This window comes from Halichoerus grypus, chromosome 2, assembly GCF_964656455.1.
Source record: "Halichoerus grypus chromosome 2, mHalGry1.hap1.1, whole genome shotgun sequence".
Taxonomy (NCBI): domain Eukaryota; kingdom Metazoa; phylum Chordata; class Mammalia; order Carnivora; family Phocidae; genus Halichoerus; species Halichoerus grypus.
Window position 1 is genome coordinate 126,624,887 of NC_135713.1, and position 20,498 is coordinate 126,645,384.

At 41.7% G+C, this 20,498-nt stretch overlaps 1 protein-coding gene across 4 annotated transcripts in view; it reads left to right on the forward strand.

The window, feature by feature from the left end:
* ACSL6 (acyl-CoA synthetase long chain family member 6) overlaps nucleotides 1-19,031 on the forward strand; it is a 60,701-nt gene extending 41,670 nt beyond the window's left edge. For all 4 annotated transcript variants that reach the window (XM_036106455.2, XM_036106454.2, XM_078067537.1 and 1 more), the window contains exons 17-21: nucleotides 1,051-1,167; nucleotides 4,172-4,315; nucleotides 5,345-5,446; nucleotides 6,343-6,414; nucleotides 16,071-19,031. In XM_036106455.2, coding sequence (XP_035962348.1) covers nucleotides 1,051-1,167; nucleotides 4,172-4,315; nucleotides 5,345-5,446; nucleotides 6,343-6,414; nucleotides 16,071-16,208 — 573 coding nt within the window. In that variant the 3' untranslated portion in view covers nucleotides 16,209-19,031. The remainder of the gene's footprint in view (nucleotides 1-1,050; nucleotides 1,168-4,171; nucleotides 4,316-5,344; nucleotides 5,447-6,342; nucleotides 6,415-16,070) is intronic.
* The last annotated feature ends 1,467 nt before the right edge of the window (nucleotides 19,032-20,498 follow it).

Here is a 20,498-nt window from a genome sequence, read left to right on the forward strand (position 1 = left end):
TAAAAAATTGAATTGTTTTCCTTTCACCCTCCCTGTAAAGTCACTTTAAATTACCGATTAACTTGACTCCATTGAATTCAGCATTTCTTCTCCTGCTTACGAAGCAACCAGCCTCCAAGGATGGGACTGGGCTGGTCTATTCCTTTGTTACTCTAAGTGTGTAGTATGTGGACTAGAAGCATCAGCATCCCCTGGATGTCTGTAAGACATGGAGACTCTCAGGGCTCATCAGAATCTAAATTTTGAAAAGATTTCTAGAGGGTTACTATGCACATTAGCCAATAGTCTGGTGACTGATGGAAAGATTTGAAATTTGAAGATTTTCAAGATTTTAAATTCCCAAACTTTTGCGGCACCTGAGTGGCTCAGTCAGTTAAGCATCCAGGTCATGATCTCAGGGTCGTGGGATTGAGCCCCAAATCAGGCTCTGCACTCAGTGGGGAGTCTGCTAGAGATTCTCTCCTCCCTCTCTGTCTCCCCCTCCCCCTGCTCATGCTCTCTCTCTAAAATAAATAAATCTTAAAAAAACAAAGAAAGAAATTCCTAAACTTAAAAAAAAAAAAATCCATTTTTTCTCTAACTGATGTGGCCTGCTACTAGGTATGTGTCCCAGCAGAAGCAGGACCCTTGCAGCTAGGCCAGAAGAGGGGGATAGAGCTGGCCTGTACTTGTTCACTCCGTGGGAGTCAATGGGCACACTGCCCTGTCATGATGCAGGGGGCTCAAGCATCTCTGGTGGAATCAGCCAGCCATCAATACCTGAGGAGACCCCATCCAGTGTCACAAAGCAGGAGCCTGGGGGTGGGGTGGGGTGGGGTGGGGGGCCAGGGCAGGGAGGAAACATGGCCAGGGCAGAAGATGCTCTTTGAGAGAAGCAGGAGACTGTTCAGTCCGCTGGTGGCCCTTCCTGTGCTCTGTCTCCATCCCTGCTGTTTCCACAGCGTATTTCTGGAGGGATAGGATGCCTTCTCCTACACATGCCTTGTGACAGCCCCGCATCGGGATTCCTCATGCTGTGGGCTGACAGAAACCCCGTGTTTGTCCCTACAGATATGCGTGAGAGGACCAAATGTGTTCAAAGGTTACTTGAAAGATCCAAACAGAACAAAGGAAGCCCTGGACAGTGACGGCTGGCTTCACACTGGGGACATTGGGAAGTGGCTGCCGGTGCGTACGTTTGCAGCCACGGCTCCTCCCCACATTCTCGCGGTGGGAGGGTGTATAATCCGACTCATTTCTGAGGCAGAATTCTTCTCCACATCTTCCCTGATAATTAGCCATTCAGGAACAACGGCGAGGCGGGTGGGGATAGGGAGGTTCTTCCTTATCTTGCCCCCAGAGCTTTCTTGTCCATCCTCCTGATAAAGGTGATAGAGATCTTTATGGGAGGGCAGAGCTGGAGTTTGAGACTCTCCTTACCTTATCCCTTTCCCAACAGAGATCTGCTGGTGCTGTGGGGTCCGATGGGTGGAGTACAAAGGGCAGGAAGCTCATAGCTCCGGGAGGTCTGAGAAAGGCAGGGCCTAGGGACCCATAGACCCTGGCCCCTCGCTGAGAGGTGGCACTGAGCAGTGGGAGAAGCTTGCAGCCAGGTGGGAGGGTGTCTGAGTTCCTTGGCTCTGCCAGCAGTTGCTGAGACCTTGCCCAAAGCCTCATCCATCTCTGGGGCTCCTGGTTGACTTTCTTGTGGAATAAGAGAGTAAGGCTACATGATACTCTTTGGCTGTGGCCCCCAACTTTTAACCAGACGCAGTTATTGTGCCTCTCTCTGTCATTTGTAAAATGGGGCTAGTAACACTGATTACCTCTATGGTGGTTTTGAAGAATAAACTTAATAAAGTTATACCTGTAAAGCAGTTGGCACAATGCCAGGCACACAGGATATGCTTAGATAAAAACTATGACCAGAAAACGGCTTTGTTGCTGGAACTGAGAGCCCCTTGCCTGATGCAGCCCACCCCAGGAACCTCCCCTGTGTCTTTGTGAAGTTGCTAAGGTTTGGGGTGGACGTTCTGAAATGTAGAGTCTTGTTGGGCATGTGAATGATGCTGAGCCTTCCAGTGGTCCTGTGGGCTGGTGCGCAGATTCGCCCCCGCTTGAATCTGTGTCCTTCCTAGAGAAGCCCTCATTCCCGTAGCAGACACAGATGCATCCCTGGTGTGTGCCCTGGGCCAGGGACTCTGCTCAGGGAAGAGATGTCAATGTGATGTGCAATGTGATGGGCATAAGTGGAAGGCCACACTTGCCTGGAGAGAGGCAGAGGATGACAGGCACCTACTGGAGTCTTAGGATGTGAGTCATGTTCGGAGGGGAGAGGAAAGGGTGGGGAGGATGGTCAGGGCAGGAGTGAGAGCACATGCTAAGTAGAGAGACAGAGAGGTGTGAGGTCAGTGGTTCTCCCTGAGGCCCCCAGGTGTGGAGGAGAGAGGCTGGGGGAGCAGCAGGGCTGCAGGCCGTCAGAGGGCAGATTGTCCCCTCGGCTAAGGAAGCCTTGGCTCAGAGCCCCTCACTGGCATGGGCCACCCCCCAAGCCTCTGCACTTCATTTTATATTATTTTTCTTAAAGAGGGAGGGCCTCAAAATTGGAAAAACCTTGAAGTTCCATAGAACCTTGGATCTGGTACTGATTCCCTCTAAGTTGGGTGCAACCACCCAGCTTGCAGGCGGTTGGGAGAAGCAAGTAAACTAATTCATGTGGAGACCTAGTGCTGCGCATACACTAAGAGCCCAAGACAGCTGGTAGGTGGTCTGGTGGTGTCCATTTTTTTTTAATTATTAATGTTTTGAAAGAGTATTAGGTAGATTAAGGAAAAGGTACAAACTTCTGATCCAGAAAGACCTAATTGAAACCCTGGTTCCCCTGCCTTCTAGCTGTGTGGCTTTGGAGGAAGTAACCAAATTCTCTAACCCTCATTTTCATCATCTGTGAAATGGAAGTGACAATGCCCCGCTCAGGGGGTGCCATGAGGGTCAAAGAAGTCAGTGTAGGGGAAGCGCCTGAGGTCCAGCCTGGGTTTTGAACAAAACAGGGCCTGTTCATTTTTTTTTTCCGGGGACTTTGCTCCCCTTTGGCCAATCAAACAGATGGAGGAGGGATAGAGTGTATGCAGAAGTCTGGTCAGGAAGTGGTTTTGATGGTGAAGGAGGTGGGTGTGAGAAGGATTTGTGATTGAGGACAATGAGCCTGACGGCCAGAAGTTCCAGGAGAGGCAAACAGCAAGGCCATCTCCAACTTTGGGGCTTGGGGCTGGAACAGGCATGAGGAGGACAATGATGGGCTTCCTGAGTGGCCTGTTGCATCCTGCAGGGCGAACGGTCTGGTTTCTAAAGCGTCCTGAGTGTTAGGTCCTGGGTCTGGAATTCAGTGAAAAGGTTTGGCTGGACGCTTAGGCAGATGTGGGAGTGGCCAATGAAGAAATAAATGGAGCTGATTTCAAGGAACGCTATCAGTGGAGGTGAAGAAAGTACAACATTCAAGGGTTGAGCCAAAGGAAAGAGACACACCAATTCCCCTAAGAAACTCAAAAAGGTCAAAGGGAGTCGAGGTCTGTAGGGGTTCTAGAGGCCAGGAGCACAAGCACTCACTGCCCAAGAGGTAGCCTGCCTGCTGCAGAGGTCCTGGAGGGGTGAGGACTCCTAATCCCATCTGGTCTGTCAGGGAGAAGTCACTGGGGGCCTCTGCCAAGCTCTGCTGTTTGCTGGGGGATGGAGAGGCCACTCTTTGGGAGTGGAGGCCATAGCTGGGCAGAGAGGCCTAAGCATTGTCCAAGGGAGTGAATTTGAGGATGGTGGTGAGAAAAGAGGCAGCCTGGGTGGGAGGGGAAGGTAGGCGAGCCTTCTGAGGAGGAGGACACCTGTTGCTGGGCATGAGGGTGGCAGGTGTGGGAGTGGGGAGTGGAGGGGCGAGGGCGGGGTAAGTGCTGGGAAGAAAGGACAGTGGGCACTCAGGGTCCAGCAGATCTCGAGAGCCATCAACCCGTGGTGCATGGCGGCCCTCTCTGACCACACAGGGGTTGTGTAAGAGCAGAGGCCTCAGGCGGAGGAGCAGATCCAGGTGGGGTGTGCGGGGGGGGGGGGGGGGCAGGGCGGGGGGAGGGGCTATGGCACTGACGAGTGAGGGGCTTAGGCTCAAGAATGCTATCTTTTCCTGAAGCTTTGTTCAACTCCACAGGCAGGGACTCTTAAAATTATTGATCGGAAGAAGCACATATTTAAACTTGCTCAGGGAGAATATGTTGCACCCGAGAAGATTGAGAACATCTACATCCGGAGTGAGCCTGTGGCACAAATATATGTCCATGGGGACAGTTTAAAGGTAAGTCTCCTGTGCTTCAGCCCTCCCACGCCTACTGGGCCTGCTGAAAAATCTAGGGTTATTGGGGAATAATTTCCTCAGTATTTGGTATTTGATCATAGTGGTAAACATTGATTTCCAATGAGACACCGGTATTCTTCTGTATATGAAATCGTGAGAGGAAATTCCTTTTAAAGGAGAAATCTTACTGGCTTATAGTTTGATAAATTGCAATTAGGTGAAAAAGTTGCTTGAAATAGTGGTAATGAACATTCCCACTACTTTTAACTTATGTTCCATCTACTTCCAAGAGGGATATAGGATTTATGCTCTTTAGATTTTGAAATATGCAAATGAACTCTACAGATAAATGGGTACAATATTGCAAATAATGGTACTGATGATAACATAGCTCAATATATATATATATATAACTAATATATTGAGCTAATAATATATATATATGTATTGAGCTAATGTATTCAGCTAATGTTAACATAGTTAAGATTCAATTATTGGAGAGGATTTATATTTATTCTGCTTTCAACATCATTTAGACCTGAAGTTGGAAAGATCACTGTGAATATATTCTGTGCTATCATTGCATTCATTAAGCAAATATTATTAAAGAAAATACTTTAAAAACTTAAAACGGAGCTCTTCATGAATGGGGACCATATTAATAAAACAATTTCAAAATGGTCTAGGAAACCTTGAGAAATATATGTGTTTGGGTTCGTAGAATTGTTTGGCTGGCATCTTAAAGGTGTCCTCCTTTAAGATTGGCATGAGAATCAAACGGTACTGATTCTTAATCTCCTTAAGCTTACACTTTATTAATTTTTTTTACAAAGTTAAGGAACTATATCAGAAAATAAACAGTTAAGAATGTGTGCTATATTGGTGAGAATGTTTCGTAACATAAGCATATACTTATTTTTAGAAAAGGATGGGATCAGAATACCAGGAGGTTATTTTTAATGCTGGACTACAAATAACCACTTTAAAAGCTTTTGTCTTGACTGCGTTTTCCTTTGGTTGGGATTGCAGGCCTTTTTGGTGGGTGTTGTTGTGCCTGACCCTGAAGTCATGCCCTCTTGGGCCCAGAAGAGAGGAATTGAAGGGTCATATGAAGAGCTCTGTGCAAATAAGGTCTGTACCTTGGTTGCTGGACCTCCTGATGCTACTGGGTAATGGGAGGGCAGAAACACGGTAAAGCAGTGGAATTTGAACATGCAGGGACGTTTCTAACTTTATTTTATAAGTGGTAGAAATCCTAAACCAGAGGTTCGTCTTTTTGTTATTGTTGTTGAAGGAATGCAGATGTCTTCTTAGAAAGTTTGATAAACTAACTATTGAACTATTGGTGGGAGACATCACAGAAAGCTCGTCCAGCCCTGCTGTCCTGCAGCTTGCAGTCAAGTCCAGAGAGGGAGGTGGCTCACCCAAGGCCACACAGCTGACGCAGCTGGTTAGCAGCACTGTCAGGTGTGAGTATAGGCCTTCTGACTCGCTGGCCTTGCTCTTTCCAAACGTGAGGTGGCTTTTGTACATACTGGACTTAGACAGTCATGGAGTTGAGAAAAAAATAACACCTTCCTGCTTAGAGCTTTAGCCACTCAGGCATGTGTAGGGTCCTATGGAAGAGATCTCTGTGCTCTGGCTCAGCATCACCTCGTCCAGGCACGTGGTCCATTTTTCAGCAGCACCCATGGACCTGAGCACTCCCTCTGGGTCCCGGGCTCTTCTGGGGGTGACAGCATCCCTGGGACTCACCGGGCTGACCAGAGAGCCACTTTAAAAAATGGAGTGGTCCCTTAGCCTGTTCGTGGTCACTCCTTTGTTCGTGCCTGGCACTCGCTTGCCTCAGGAGAGGTGGTGAATGTATGCTGCCTGGGAGTGTCAGCCCCAGGGAGGGGGTGGAGGTGAGGGTGAGGTGGGGGTTGGCCCAACCACCAGCTGTACTTTGCTCAAGACTCACCGTTTCCTCTACCTCCATTTTGAAATGTGTTTTTGCCTTGTCATTTTTCCTCTATGGTCCCATTCAGGAGCTGAAAAAAGCCATTTTGGAAGATATGGTGAGGTTAGGAAAACAGAGTGGACTCCATTCGTTTGAACAGGTAAATATTCCCTTCCCCATACTTGTTACAACCCTTCATGCAGTGCTGAAAATTACACTCACCCAAGGTGACCCTGACCTAGATCCTCCACCCCCCGCATGCTCTGGCCGTTGCTCTTTAGATTTTGTGGGATGGGCTTCCTGAGTGGCCTGTTGCATCCTGCGGGGATGTGTGCTACGTTTTAAATGCTTGTGTGCTAACAGACCCCTGTGTGCTAACAGACCCCTGCAGGCTTCCAAGCCGACTCTGCAACAGCCTGCGTTCTGTGCTAAATAGGTCGTACGTCGAGTGAGACCGTGCTTGTTGTCCTTGTAATCACAGACGTTCATAAATTTGAAATATTACCCTAGCTGTCACAGGCAGAGCGTGTGTGGGCATGGTTGGCCTGTCTCCAGGCTGCCTACAGTACTCAAGACCACAGTCCTCTCTTACTTTTATTTTTATGGGGACTGTCTTCTTGGCTACAGCAGGCAAGCTGACTTGCTAGGACATCGGAAAGATCGTGCTCCTCGGGGTCAGTGATCTGTCAGCCCAGAGTGTCTACCACAAAGAGGAGGAAACACAGAATGTGTTGGGAGGTGACACAGCAAGCGGTCCTCTCAGACTCTTAGCTTTGCAAGTTCTTACTGTAACTGAGTTCAGAAGCACCCTTGGTCCTACTTACCTACGTCCTTTATACGTCCTCTTCAGTCAAAAATTCAAAAAGAAAAATTCTTCAAGTAGAGACATAGAAATGCTCCGATTTTTAAAAATTTTCCAGCATGTCTTTAACATAATCATTTTTAATAAAATTGTGTTTCTCCACTAGCGTTCCCAAATACAGTGTTAGTGTTAGGGATCTGCAGGGTTTTTGAGAATTTTAAATTTTGTATGTTCATTTTGATAACGTGAAAATATTTTAAAACCAGTTTCAAATGTAAAACTCTTATAGCAAGTATTTGCGATTGAGAAACCACTTCCACAGAGTCAGACTTTAATTTCTTAAGTTTCAAACTGATGAAATCTAAACATAGTTTCCGAATTGTTTTCTTTTGAAAGAGATCTTTCTATTAATCTAGTTTGAGAAACACTACTTTACCCTCATCTGTCAGCATCTACAGCAGAAAAAGGCTTGGATGAATAAAATTTTCATTTAAAAAAATTATAAAATCAGAGGCCTTCAGACAAGTTATATTTATCTTTCTGAATGAAAGGTCATTTCTGGCATCATTATTTAAATTTCTTTTAGGACTGACTTCATTGTCCTTCCATTAAGAGGAGCTGTGTGAGTGGATCATATGATGATGTAGAGCAGGGACCACAAATGGGTGGTCCGAGACCCATTTGTTCTGGGCCTGTGTGTTCCTCTGAATGGGGAACTATAAGGGCTCTGGGTGCTTTGCTTAAGCAGATTAGTTCCTGCCACTACCTTGCGATTCCTGAGGCTGGCACTCCCCCTGTTGGGTTTGGGATGCATTGACCTGCCCCAGGACACGGAGAATCTTAGCATTTAGATGCTACGCAAAAGGATTACGCTGAAAAGCGGACCTTTGGTAAAGTTTCAGGTGTTAACCATTGCTCAAATTAGACCTTTACTGAGAGGAGAGGTAGTCTTATCTTCCCATACCCCTTAAGCAGTTTCTGCTCTAATAATCTGCCCTCACCGTGGTAACCTCAAATACAGGGACGTCATGCGGGCATCCCAAAGGCCTGAGTTTTATTGCCAAGCGTGTCACCTCTTCATTTTCTCTGTTCTCATTTTCCTCTTTGTTGGTCTGTGCATCCTTCACCACAAGCAGTGTGTGCCCTCAGCTGAGCACAGGAGAGCAAAAACCAGGCCTCATGCCTGAGGAGGGTGTGCTCCCACTCGTGTTCCGAAGATCAGTATAAATTATTTAAGTTAATCCACAGTCCATTGTCAGCTTGCCCTTTTCCCTTTTCCTCAAAAATGAGTCATCAGTTAAGGCTTAACACTGATTATTTTGAAAACCACGCAAACACAAACAGATATCCAAGCCTAAGGCTTAAATCATTCACCAAAAGCTTTAGGAGTTCAGGCTCACTGGGCAGGGTTGATCTGAATTAACATTTGAACTAGATAAAAAAATTAATGTGATTTAATTTCCAGAAACAATTTCCTAGAACGAGGCCAATCATTATTAATTTATGGAGATTTTTGGAAGATATATTTTAATGAATAGATAGGAAGCATTTAAAATAACTCTATCAATAATTAAAATGTGTAGGTACCTAGGAAGTTTTTGAGCATACTTAGCCATGATTTAACCATTTTCTTGGCATTTATATGTCTTATTAGTTTGTATAGACAATACCGAGTGACCTTTGACACTTGATAGATTTTTAAAATTCTGATGTGAATCTCTCACTAATATATGTTATTGTGTTTCCTGTCACGGAAATGAATACTTACCTAACCAACTGGCCTTTAAATCAGAAATGGAAAAAAAAAAAAAAAGAAATGAATTGAGCATTTGTCTAATTACAGTGGGTTTTGTTTTTACTTTATCTCTTCAGTCCTAAATTATTCACTCTGTGTTTATTGTCTCTAAGCAATATTATGTGTTTCATTCAGTAATACCATTGAAAACTTAGAATACCATGTTTCTTCAGAATTATGAAAAGTTTTATGCTTTAATGAGTTGGCATAAATTGAAATTTTTTAGGTATTTTAATCCAATACAATATTTAAATGTTACAGTATTTCTAAACTGAAAAAAAAAAAAACCCTATGGAATCACTATTCAGTGGCAAGAGTGTAGTTTCAGAAAGGAAGCTAACATTTAGCATTTCCTTCCTTAACAAAAATTTTGCTTATTGGGGCGCTTGGGTGGCTCAGTCAGTTGAGAGGCCCAGGTTATGATCTCAGGGTCCTGGGATCAAGCCCCGCTCTCAGCAGGAGTCTGGTTGGAGATTCTCTCCCCCTTCCTCTGCGCCCCCCCGCCCCCCCCCCCAGCTCATGGGTGTGTGCATGCCTGCACACTCTCTCTCTCTCAAATAAAGGGATAAATCTTAAAAAAATTTTTTTGACTTATCACAAATTGGAAAGCGAGTCTCACGTTGTGTTAGGCCTAAAGGGAGAATAAAGATTTTCATTCCTTTTTTTTTTTCCACCCCACAAATCAACAGTTTGGTTTTATTAGAAAATATGTAATTATCGAAAATGAAAATTGGTTTTAACATTGGTTTACTTCTAAAAAAAAAAAAAAACCTTTAAGTTTGGGACCCATAGTTAAGGTCAGTATTAGTTAAAGAACTGGTTTGACCCATTTTTTTTTCCCCACTTACTGACTGGACTTTTAGTCACTCAGGCGGTTTGTATAGGTATTTTCATGGAAGAATTCAAACAGACCCAGAGCTGTAGGTCAGACTGATGAGCTGGGCGCCATATGCCTTGGCTTCCTGCAAGGCTGTATTTAGTGCCACTCCCTCTCCTCAAGCAGAGACTATTTGGTGGTGAGCCGCAGTGAACTGCAGATGCCCCCGTCAGCCTTTAGGCTTGCTGTGAAATCTACCTGTTGGTTCAGTCCTTTGTTCCTAAGATCATAACGTTTTCTTCTGTAGTCTACTGAGCATCTAAATAGCGTTCCATAGCTCTCCCTATGAAATTCATCTTCCCTGTACTTTATTGTTTGTAACAATAAAGTGCCACTGCTAGATTTTCAAAGGTGCTCACCCCAAGCCCCTGTACTGAACACACACTCTCGTCCCAGTTACACTGTGTGCTCCACAGGCTGGGAGGAGCTCAGATGAGCTGAAACCCAGGCAGCAGATATGATATCATGACATTTGCTTCTCCTTTTACAATTATATTACTAATTGCATTTACAGAAGAAGGTTGGCGAGGTCATTTGCCCTTACCAAAAGTCTTTATGTGGTACCATTTCTATCAGAAGAGAGCTTTAGAAAAAAAAAAAAAGTTAGGGAAATTAGCACTGTCAATTTTCAGCTTTTCATTTTATGACCGTAAACGTGAGTTACTAAGTTAATTCACAGTATCTAAGATTAAGTTTGATTCAGATTGTGTTCATGTTTTCTTTAAGCTAATTAGTTTTGTTGTCAAGTGGTGATTTCCAAACTTCTTTAAGCAGCAGAGCTTAGATGGCATCTTATCTGAAAAGTCGAGCTTGCACCCAACATCGGAGCGGTGCTGCGCTGGTGGGGTTGGGGCTGGAACCAGAGCCTCTCTCCCCCCAACCCCCCAACCCAACCATGTCACTTCATCCCGCCTCCACCCCACCTCCACACACCTCTGCTTCTCCCCAACCTCATCCCTTCCCCACCTATCTACACGTGCCTCCACCACCACAGCACCCCCAGCAGTGACCCCTGCAGAACCCCTACTTCTCAGTGTGCTGTGTCTGAAAATGTCTCCCTTGGGACCTGTTTCCAGTGACTTTTGGGTCCCCTAGAATAGTTTATGTTTAATAAAAACAAATTAAGAAAAAAAGCATATTCCAGAGGGTACAAAAAAATGGCAGCCCTATTCCTTACCATAGCCTTGCTTATTTGAATATCAAGAACACTGAAGGAGTTTTCAAGCAAAACATTTTTTACAAGAAACTTAACTAATTTTGAAAATTTGACAATACCCCTTTTTAGCCAAGAACCTCAGATTTCCATCAATTTATATCAGATATCCAGGTAGAAATCCTTTGTGTGTGAAGTAAAGTTGAGGCAGCTAACTATAATGCTAGCTCTAGTTTTAGCCTAACATTCCCTCCTCACCTCTCCTCCACACACTCGAATCCTTAAAATGCTATCCTTTTTATAGCGAAAGTGAACCCTTCATTTGAACAAATGTCTAAGAGACAAAGTGAATCTGATTTATTAATGCTGTGCTCATTTGAAAACTTCCACATTTTTAAATTACAAGCATGGGTTTAAAAATGCCAGGATTTGTTAGAATTTTTCTTTATGGATTTCTAGGAAGTTGGAAGTAGAGCTGTTTTAGGAGTCTTCTTTGTATAATGAGTTTTCGATCTGAATAATGAAGAGTTTTCAGAGCAAAGAGTTCTTTGCTGTCTCGAAAGGCCCACCTCACAGGACACAAGGCTGTTAACATCAGAGGTTTTGAAAACAATCACTGACGTACTGAACATTTTGCAACTATTTGCATACACTGATTTTTTTTCCATTTTTTCTTATTGCGGTAATATACACATAACATAAAATTTATCATCTTAACCATTTTTAAGTGCACAGTCTAGTAGTATTAGATGTATTTGTAATGTTGTGCAGTCATCACCACTATCCATCCCATAACTCTTCTCATTTTGTAAACGTGAAACTCTGTCCCCATTAAACAATAACTCCCAACCACCCCCCCAACCCCAGCCTCTGGCAACCACCATTTTACTCTCTGTCTCTGTGACTTTGATTACTCTAAGTGCTTCATATCAGTGTAATCATACCGTATTTATCTTTTTGTGACTGGCTTATTTCATTTAGCCTAATGTCCTCAAGTTTCATCCATGTTATAGCACATATCAGAACTTCCTTCCCTTTTAGAACGAGTAATATTCCACATTTTGCTTATCCATCTGTCAGTGGACATTTAGATTGCTTCCATGTCTTGGCTACTATGAACAATGCTGCTATGAACATGGATGTACAAGTGTCTTTTCCAGATCTTGCTTTCAGTTCTTTTGGGTATATACCCAGAAGTGCAATTGCTGGGTCATATGGTAGTTCTATTTTTAATTCTTTGAGGAACTGCCACACTGTTTTCCACAGTGACTGCATCATTTTACGTTCCCATCAGCAGTGCCCAAGGGTTCAAATTCCTCCACATCCTCACCAATGCTTGTTATTTTCTTTTTTTTGGATAATAGCCATCCTAATGGGTGTAAGGTGGTACATAAATTGATTTTTGAAATAAGTCATTTCCTGATTGTGTCCATTGATTTTATGAACAGTTCTTATATGACAGTAGCATCTGACAAAGTGACCTCTCATTCTTGTCCTCCTGGCTTTTGTAACCCACACTCCAGTTCCTTTCTACTCGCCAAGTCGCTCCTCTGTCTCAAGCCCAGGCTGCTGCTCTGTCCTGCATACTGATACCAATATATCCAGTATTAACCACTTGGTTGTCTCGGAAGCATTTCAGACTTTAACACAAATACTTGATCTTCCCTCCTCCAAAGAATCTTCTCACTCCTCCAGTTTTTCTGTTCAAGCAGAAACCTAGAGCTCTTCTTATTATCTCTCTTTATCTACCACTTACCAAAGCAAATTGTAAGTCCTATCCTTTCTATCCCCCAAATCAATTTCTATCTCCAGAGCCAAGTTTTATAGCCCAAGTCACCCTCAGTCTTGTTTCTTGGCTGGTCTTGCAGTTTCCACTTTAACCTCACTTCAGTTCACCCTTAGCACAGTAGTTTTTCCAAAGAGCCATTCTGTCTCTCACTGCTTAAAAGCTGTTGAAAGAATCATGTCCAAACTCCCTGCTTTGGCATATTAATCCTTTATAACTTGGCCCCGGTGTATCTCTCCAGTCCCATCGCTTTCTTCTCCATCTGTGCCATATGCTTCAGGCTACACATGGAATGTCTCAAATGTGCTTTGGCACATGGTACTTCTACCTAGAGCACCCTCCTCTCCTTGGGCCATTTAGGAGCCACTCCTCCTTCCCCTTGCTGTCTTCATTGGGCTACAGCTGACTCATCCTTCAGAGTCAACTCAGGCATCTCTTTTCAATGAACCCTCCCCAAGCCTGGGGTGGGTGCTGTCAGAAATGCATTCAGCACTAACAGAAAAGCCGCAGTGTCTTAAACACTTGGGTGTGTTTTTGTGTTTTTTCTCACAAAAGGATAGGCAGTCCAAGGAAGATACAGGTCCTCAAAGGCCTGGTCTCTACCTGTCTTTCCACTCTCCATTCTTAGTATGTTGGCTTATCACAAGGTGGCCACTACAACTTTGGACATTGTCCATAATCAAGGAAGGAAAAAAGGAGAGTGGGTGGAGATAGATATGTCTGAACCTTTTATTATGAAGGCAAAAACTTTCCCTTCTCACGAGCCAAAAATAGATCTCATGACTGTCCCCTAGCTGCAGGGGTGGCTGGGAAATCAGGGAAGGTGATCGTCATGGTTGGCATGGAACATTTTGGCCCCAAACCGAATCCCAGAAGGGAAAAGTCAGGAGTGGGTATTGGGAAAGCAACTGATTCTGCCTGAGAAAGGTGACCTTCTCTGTGCTTGTCCCTATAGTAGCAATATCATATTGTCACTACAAGGTCATATAGCAGCACCTGTCATTAGATTATAAATCCAGGTGGGCAGGGACTGTGTCTTGTTATTCTTTGTATCCCTAATGCCTGACACATACCTGATACAAAGGAGTTGCTCAATAAATATCAATTACACAAAACAACAGATGAATGTATATGTGTATTTAACATGTATATTTTGAATTAATTTTCTAAATGTCCATGACAGTTGACCATTGAACAACACAAGTTTGAAATGGAGGAGTCCACTTAGACATGACTTTTTTTTTCTTCCAATAAATATAGTATAGTACTGTAAATGTATTTTCTCTTCCTTATGATGTTCTTTTTTTCTTTATGATTTTCTTTCTAACATTTTCTTTTCTCTAGCTTACTTTATTGTAAGAATACAGTATATAATATGTATAACATGCAAAATATGTGTTGATTATCAACTATTTCTGTTATCGGTAAAGCTTCCAGTTAATAGCAGGCTATTAGTAGTTAAGTTCAGGGAGAGTCAAAAGTTACACACGAATTTTTTTTTTTTTAAAGATTTTATTTATTTATTTGACAGAGGGAGACACAGCGAGAGAGGGGACACAAGCAGGGGGAGTGGGAGAAGCAGGCTTCCCGCAGAGCGGGGAGCCTGATGCAGGGCTCGATCCCAGCACCCTGGGAACATGACCTGAGCTGAAGGCAGACGCTTAACGACTGAGCCACCCAGGCACCCCTACACACAAATTTTCAATTGCTCCCCTAACCCCGTTGTTGTTCAAGGGTCAACTGTACATACCTAGGGAGTAGTTAGGATTTGGTGCACTTCTTACTGGTGCTACCCGGGCTTTTCTGCCAGAAGATTCTGAGAAAGGGTTTGTTGTTTCAGTTTCAAAATTGCATTTTGGACTTTGAATAATATGCATGTAAGGACAAATGACACGAATGTTTAGCAAATGGTATTTGTAGTCACATTGTGTCTCTGTGCCTCAGGTCCATGAGAGTTTTATTTTTCAGAAGTGTAATAAAAAATTGTTATTAAAAAGTCTATTGCAGCAATTCATAACCCTGTTTGCTATTTAATGATTTGGGTCTATTATCTCAATAAAATCATTTAATTTAGACCCAGCTGTCAGTCAGGACACAATTTCTCGGAAGCAGTATCACTGAAAGATGAAACTCAAACCCAGGTCATAAACTTCTCATGGGATTGTCAGTGACCCTTTCAGATGGAGCCCCACGTGGGAGGAATCTGCCCAGGCCCTCCTAGTTAATTCAGCTATCTCTGGTTCTCATTTCCGCATTTTGTAGAGGTACTTTGCGTGAGGGGGCCTAGGATCTGTCTCATAGAAATAGGAAGTGTGCAACAGTACAGCTGATCCCTCCATGCCTCCTCCCAGTAGATGTGATAAAAGCCATGGCAGGACTTTTTTTTTTTTTTTTTTAATGTAGACTTATCATGTCCCCCCCTAGACTTTATATTCCTCCTATGAATTGCAACACCATCCATGTGTCCATCCAAATCAGAAACCGGGAGTCCTGGAGGCTGCCTCCCTCTTTACTACTGAATGGTTCTTAGAACTGCTTACTTGTTTGTATCTGTCTCTGCCACTGCTCTAAGTGTAGGTAGGTCCTTATCTTGTCTCCCATGGATTGGCCAGATCCTTCCGATTGGTTTCCCTGTTTCTTATCTTAATGTTCTCAAAAAAAGTTTTCACATTTCTCTTGGACAGATCTTTCTAAAATGTGTATTCAGCCATGTCACTGCCCTGAATAAGAACTTCCACAGCCTTCCTACTGACCTCAGCCTGAAGTTGGAGCTCCTCTATCAATGGTCACATCGACCACTTTGGCTCCATCCCTTACCCCATTTCCCTCCTACTTCATGTAACTACAACCAGAAACCCCTTGGATTTCCTTTCTCACTCCCATAGCTTTGTTCTTGGGGTTGCCTCTGCCTAGAATGCCCTCCACCACCCACCTCTCCTCCTTTGCTGGTTAACTCTTACTCGTTCTTTAACACTCACCTAATTTGGGAAGGCTTCCCCCTCCCGCTCCTCCTTCTCCCCTACCAAACTGCATTCGGCACCTGTCACTCTGTGCGGACCACACTGGCTGACAATCGCTCTATGTCTGCTCTGCTGGCTGCCAGTGGGCACCCCCTGTGGGCAAGGGCACTCATGATTCTTCTCTGCGTCCTCAGTGCCTGGCACAGAATAAGCAGCCAGTTCATTTCTGTTGATTGGCTAAATGAAGAAATAGGAAGGGGAAAAGGTGGCTTGCAGACATGTTAAATAGGCTGAAATGTTTATTAATATAATTTTGACTTTTAATGAGCATAGTGTTTCTGTATCAATATATCTATTCTTATATGCCTGTTTACTTTTATCATGTGTGCTATAAATGCTATGTTATATTCCTGATAAAGACGTATTCTGCATTTGGTTTTTAGGTTAAAGCCATTCACATCCACTCTGACATGTTCTCAGTTCAGAATGGCTTGCTGACACCAACACTAAAGGCTAAGAGACCTGAGCTGAGAGAGTACTTCAAAAAACAAATAGAAGAGCTTTACTCAATCTCCATGTGAAGTTCAAGGAAAGTTCTTCTCAGTATAATGGACTGTGTAGCAATACTATAGTTACTCTTGAAAGTAATGAATCAGAATGATGCAGCTGAAAATGAATAAGCACGTGACCTTATGATTGAGCCTTTTCCTGTCCCAAGAGGTCTTTAACAATATTTTCTCTATCATCACTGAGTACACTTTATTTTTATTAAAATGATATTGTAACAAGCTGCTAAAAATATCACAGATGGCAATGTAAAAATCAAGACTTTTCTCAAGGACTGTGTACCACTAAAAGTAATATATTCTCAATGTTCACAGAACTCCTATTAAACATAAAGGAAAAACATAACTGATATACTGTACTTAATTATTTGTGGAATAGTAACCAGATACAGCAAATATCTAGGGAATGTGGACTACCTCATTCAATAACTGATTGTCAAAATCACAGTTAAATCAGACTTAAAAATTAAAACTATGTGTACAGAATCATGCTAAAACAAGACATAATGCACATTCTACGTAAGTTCAGAGTCTTTATACATGACAATTTTTACTGATGTGAACAAGTTTTCCCACTCATTTTTACTTTTATTCATGAAAAATGCAAGTTCAGATATTCTTGAAACAAATGTTATATTTATATAACATTTTACGAAGATCTCTCAATACATTTTCTCATTTATTAAACTCATATTTTTATTCAGGAACTATCTAGGAAAAAATGTATAGCGACTTCAAGGATAACATGTGTATATCCATGGACTTCTTACACATGAATTCTAAAAGATGTCTGTGATGAATGGACCTTTGGGGGAGACTTGGGAAAAGAAACCCAGAATTATTTCTCAGGATAGGCAGCGATTAATGTACCTATGTTCCTTGCTGGGTTCTTCAGGCCTTCCATTCTCAATATGTCCATGCCAGGCCTGGGAAACCCAATATGGCTATAATCCTGAACAAGGGGAGGAGGGAATGTTATTTCCAAAGAAAATAGGTTTTCTACAACTTAATTTTGAAGAACCTCTTCAAAATACCCCTAGAAGACTTTTTAAGTCCATCATAGATAAATATCTCATAGGGCATAATTCCATTCATAAAATCTTTACATGCTTCTAAGCTTAACCATGGAAACCTCCTTTCTTGCATTATGTGTTTAGATACTTCTTGCACCTGAGTGCCGACAATCACATATAATTAAAGCCCAGCATGGACAGCAGTTAAGTTCCAAGCTACAGACTGCATCTGCAGAAGGAACCGTCCCTAGGCAAGTGTCATCTTCTGTAGAGACAGGACTCTGCAAGCAGACATGGGGGTAGTGCTCACAGTCCCGAAGTTCCTCTCTGCTGGAGCAACTCCAAGCTGTAAATAAATGCTATTGGTTTAAAAAAAAAAAAATGCATTATCACACAGGCCTACTGGATGAATCTGCATCAGTGATTATACACTTATATTTCAGTCTTGGCAAAAAAGTGGATCACACCTTCATTTGATGCATTTATCCAATTTTTACATATTCCTTTGGTATATTCTTTCTGCAGACCCTCTACTTATAAATCTGACTTTTAGTGTATGTGCTAGTTCAATGCATATTAACTTTTAAAGGCAGTTCTGAAAAAACAAATTCTAAAAATGTCCAAGGCCACATCTATATAGCATTAATTTTTTATATTTAATATGTTTGACTAATTAAAAGAGAAAATCATTACCTGAATTAGATATTCATACTATTTTAAATAAGGCAAGTAGTAGCTTCACATCTGAAGAAAATGAAGCCGCTTCCCATTGTCTTTCCACTCAACCAACCAAAATTTCATAGTTGTCTTTTGTTTCCAAAAGGATTTTGGACAATGTAACATAAGCAAATAATTTAAAACTTATATTGATTCTATTTATACCTCACTATAGTTAGATACGATTGATCATGGACAGCTTAAGCATTTCTTCTTTTTCTCACTTTAAAGATCTTCATGTGTCTTCTGGCCTTCCTGATCTGTGTGAAAAGCATCACACTTGGGCCAATAAATAGGTTACAGCAGATGTGCTGAGAAAAGTAAACAGTTGGCGCTAAATATACTGTAGGTACATTTATCTATTCCTCTGTTTAAGTCTGCTGAATTTCTTAATAAAGGAGAAATAAAACAATATGTGTTAATAGAAAAATCTCTCTTGCTTCAGATTTCCCAACTTCATTTTGGGGGAAAAATTTTGTATTTCTCTAATGAATATAGAAAAAGGCTATGTACTTAGGGCGTTCACATTTATAGTGGACATCAGATCTGATGTAAATCTAGAGGTATAATAGAGATCAATTACAGAAAACATGTTCCAAAATGTTTGGCCTTTTATCTGTTTTTCACTCAAATGTAAATTAGTAACGTAATTAGTAATATAAATTAGTAATTTTCACATTTTGCAAACTAATCCTGTGTATATTTTAAAATAAGATATACACCAATTTTTTTTCCTTTTGCCATGAAAGATATCTTTATATTGTATTGTAATTCCCCTCCAGGCGAGAGAGAAACTGAGGTGTGGCGTGGATGCCTAGTTCCACATTTAGGAACTCACAAACTCACAAGTCTAGGAAATAAACATACATGTTTCCCTCATATGTGCAAGTCAAACTTTCATTCTAAGTAAAACTGCTAGCATGAGAAAAAATAGGACTTTCCACTGCAATTTTTATAGTCAGGTAATGTTTCAGCAGCTTGAAGGTAGCGCTTAATTTGGTTGTATTACCCATCAACGAACTGCTCATCTTTTATTTTTTCTGCAGTAAAGAAAATGAATTATTCTTTATTTTCCAAATGTATAAAGCACAAAGGTGATATAGTTATTTCGAATACAAAATACTATGAAATGAATGTAAACAATGGAAAAATGTATTTTTTGCATGAAAACAGACTACTTACGAACTTGCTTCATATCTCAGGAAAAAAAGAATGAATAATCATATATAAAATTGATAAATTATATGTTGAATTAAGTTGCTATATTTTCTTGCCTGTTTTTATTTTAAGGAAGCATAAATATGAAAAGGAAAACAATCCTGATAGTCTGAATTTTTTCTCAAGTACGCACACAGTCCTTTCTGTGATTCTACAATTAACTGCAGTGAGAATGGGATTAGCATTTAAGCGAGGACAAAGCCCTAAAGGAGGAACTCTTGACTTAGAACAATGAATGGTCCTAACCCAGAGGCAATAGATAAATACCTGGAATACAAGCATTTCTAAACCTTGTCCCAAACTGAAAAGGTTTTATTGAGGTGACAGTGGCTTTTAGACATTCACTTGATTGATTAATTTTCCTTGTTAAATCATCACAACAATTGCATGGGGCAGGGGGAAATGGATATTTTTTGAAGAACTGCTTATTCTCCTTTCAATTTTTAAAAATTGAGGAGATTAAAAATTACCTTTTAAATATGCATAAAAGTATCTTAACTGTAATTATATTTTTAGTTGCTTTGTTACAATAGCATGCCTATGAAATATAAAATGCATTTATGAAAACTTTTGTAAAAAAATAAAGATTTTTCATTTCTCAAAGTTGCTTATAATTACTATTTTATATATTTATATAGCATAATCCCCTGATGTTAGCATATTAATAGTCACTGATAATCATAAACATTATATCAAGCTTTGTCACACTAGTCAGCATACTCTGCATTCTCTTTAAGGATCCTCAAACTCCAGAGATTTACAGTCCCCACCCAGAGACTCTCCTTTGCTCTGCACATTTCCTTTTACCAAATGTGTCCTGAATTTAAGTCATTTTTATACTTTTAAAAGAACAAATAACTGTATTCAAATTTTCCATTGTGATGCCCCTTAAACAGTATTTCTATAATGTCTTTTACCCACATACAAGCTAATGGTTACACTTTCTTAAAATGGTATATTCTGCCATGCCTCAGTTACGCAGACTGCCTTCTCTATAGATTTGCTATTGTCCACCCCTCTGTTCTCACAGCTGTAGTATAGTTGGGGCCATTCTCATCTCTTGTCTGGAATATTACCGTTCTTTCTTAATTAGTCTTCCTGTTTCCACCCCAGCTTCCTTAAATTTCACCATCCACATTGCAGTCAGTGTGATCTTTCTAAATTGAAAATCTGGTCATGCCACTCTCCTGATTAATATTCCTTCGAAGACTTCCCACAGTTTCCAGGATAAAGTTCTGACTCCCTGGTTCAGCACACAAGGCCTAGCATCTCTTCTCTTGCCCTTCCCCCTTGGAGCCTTGGCTCCAGTCATACCAACGACTTTATGTAGTGTCCTAAAAGCATCATGCTCTTCTGT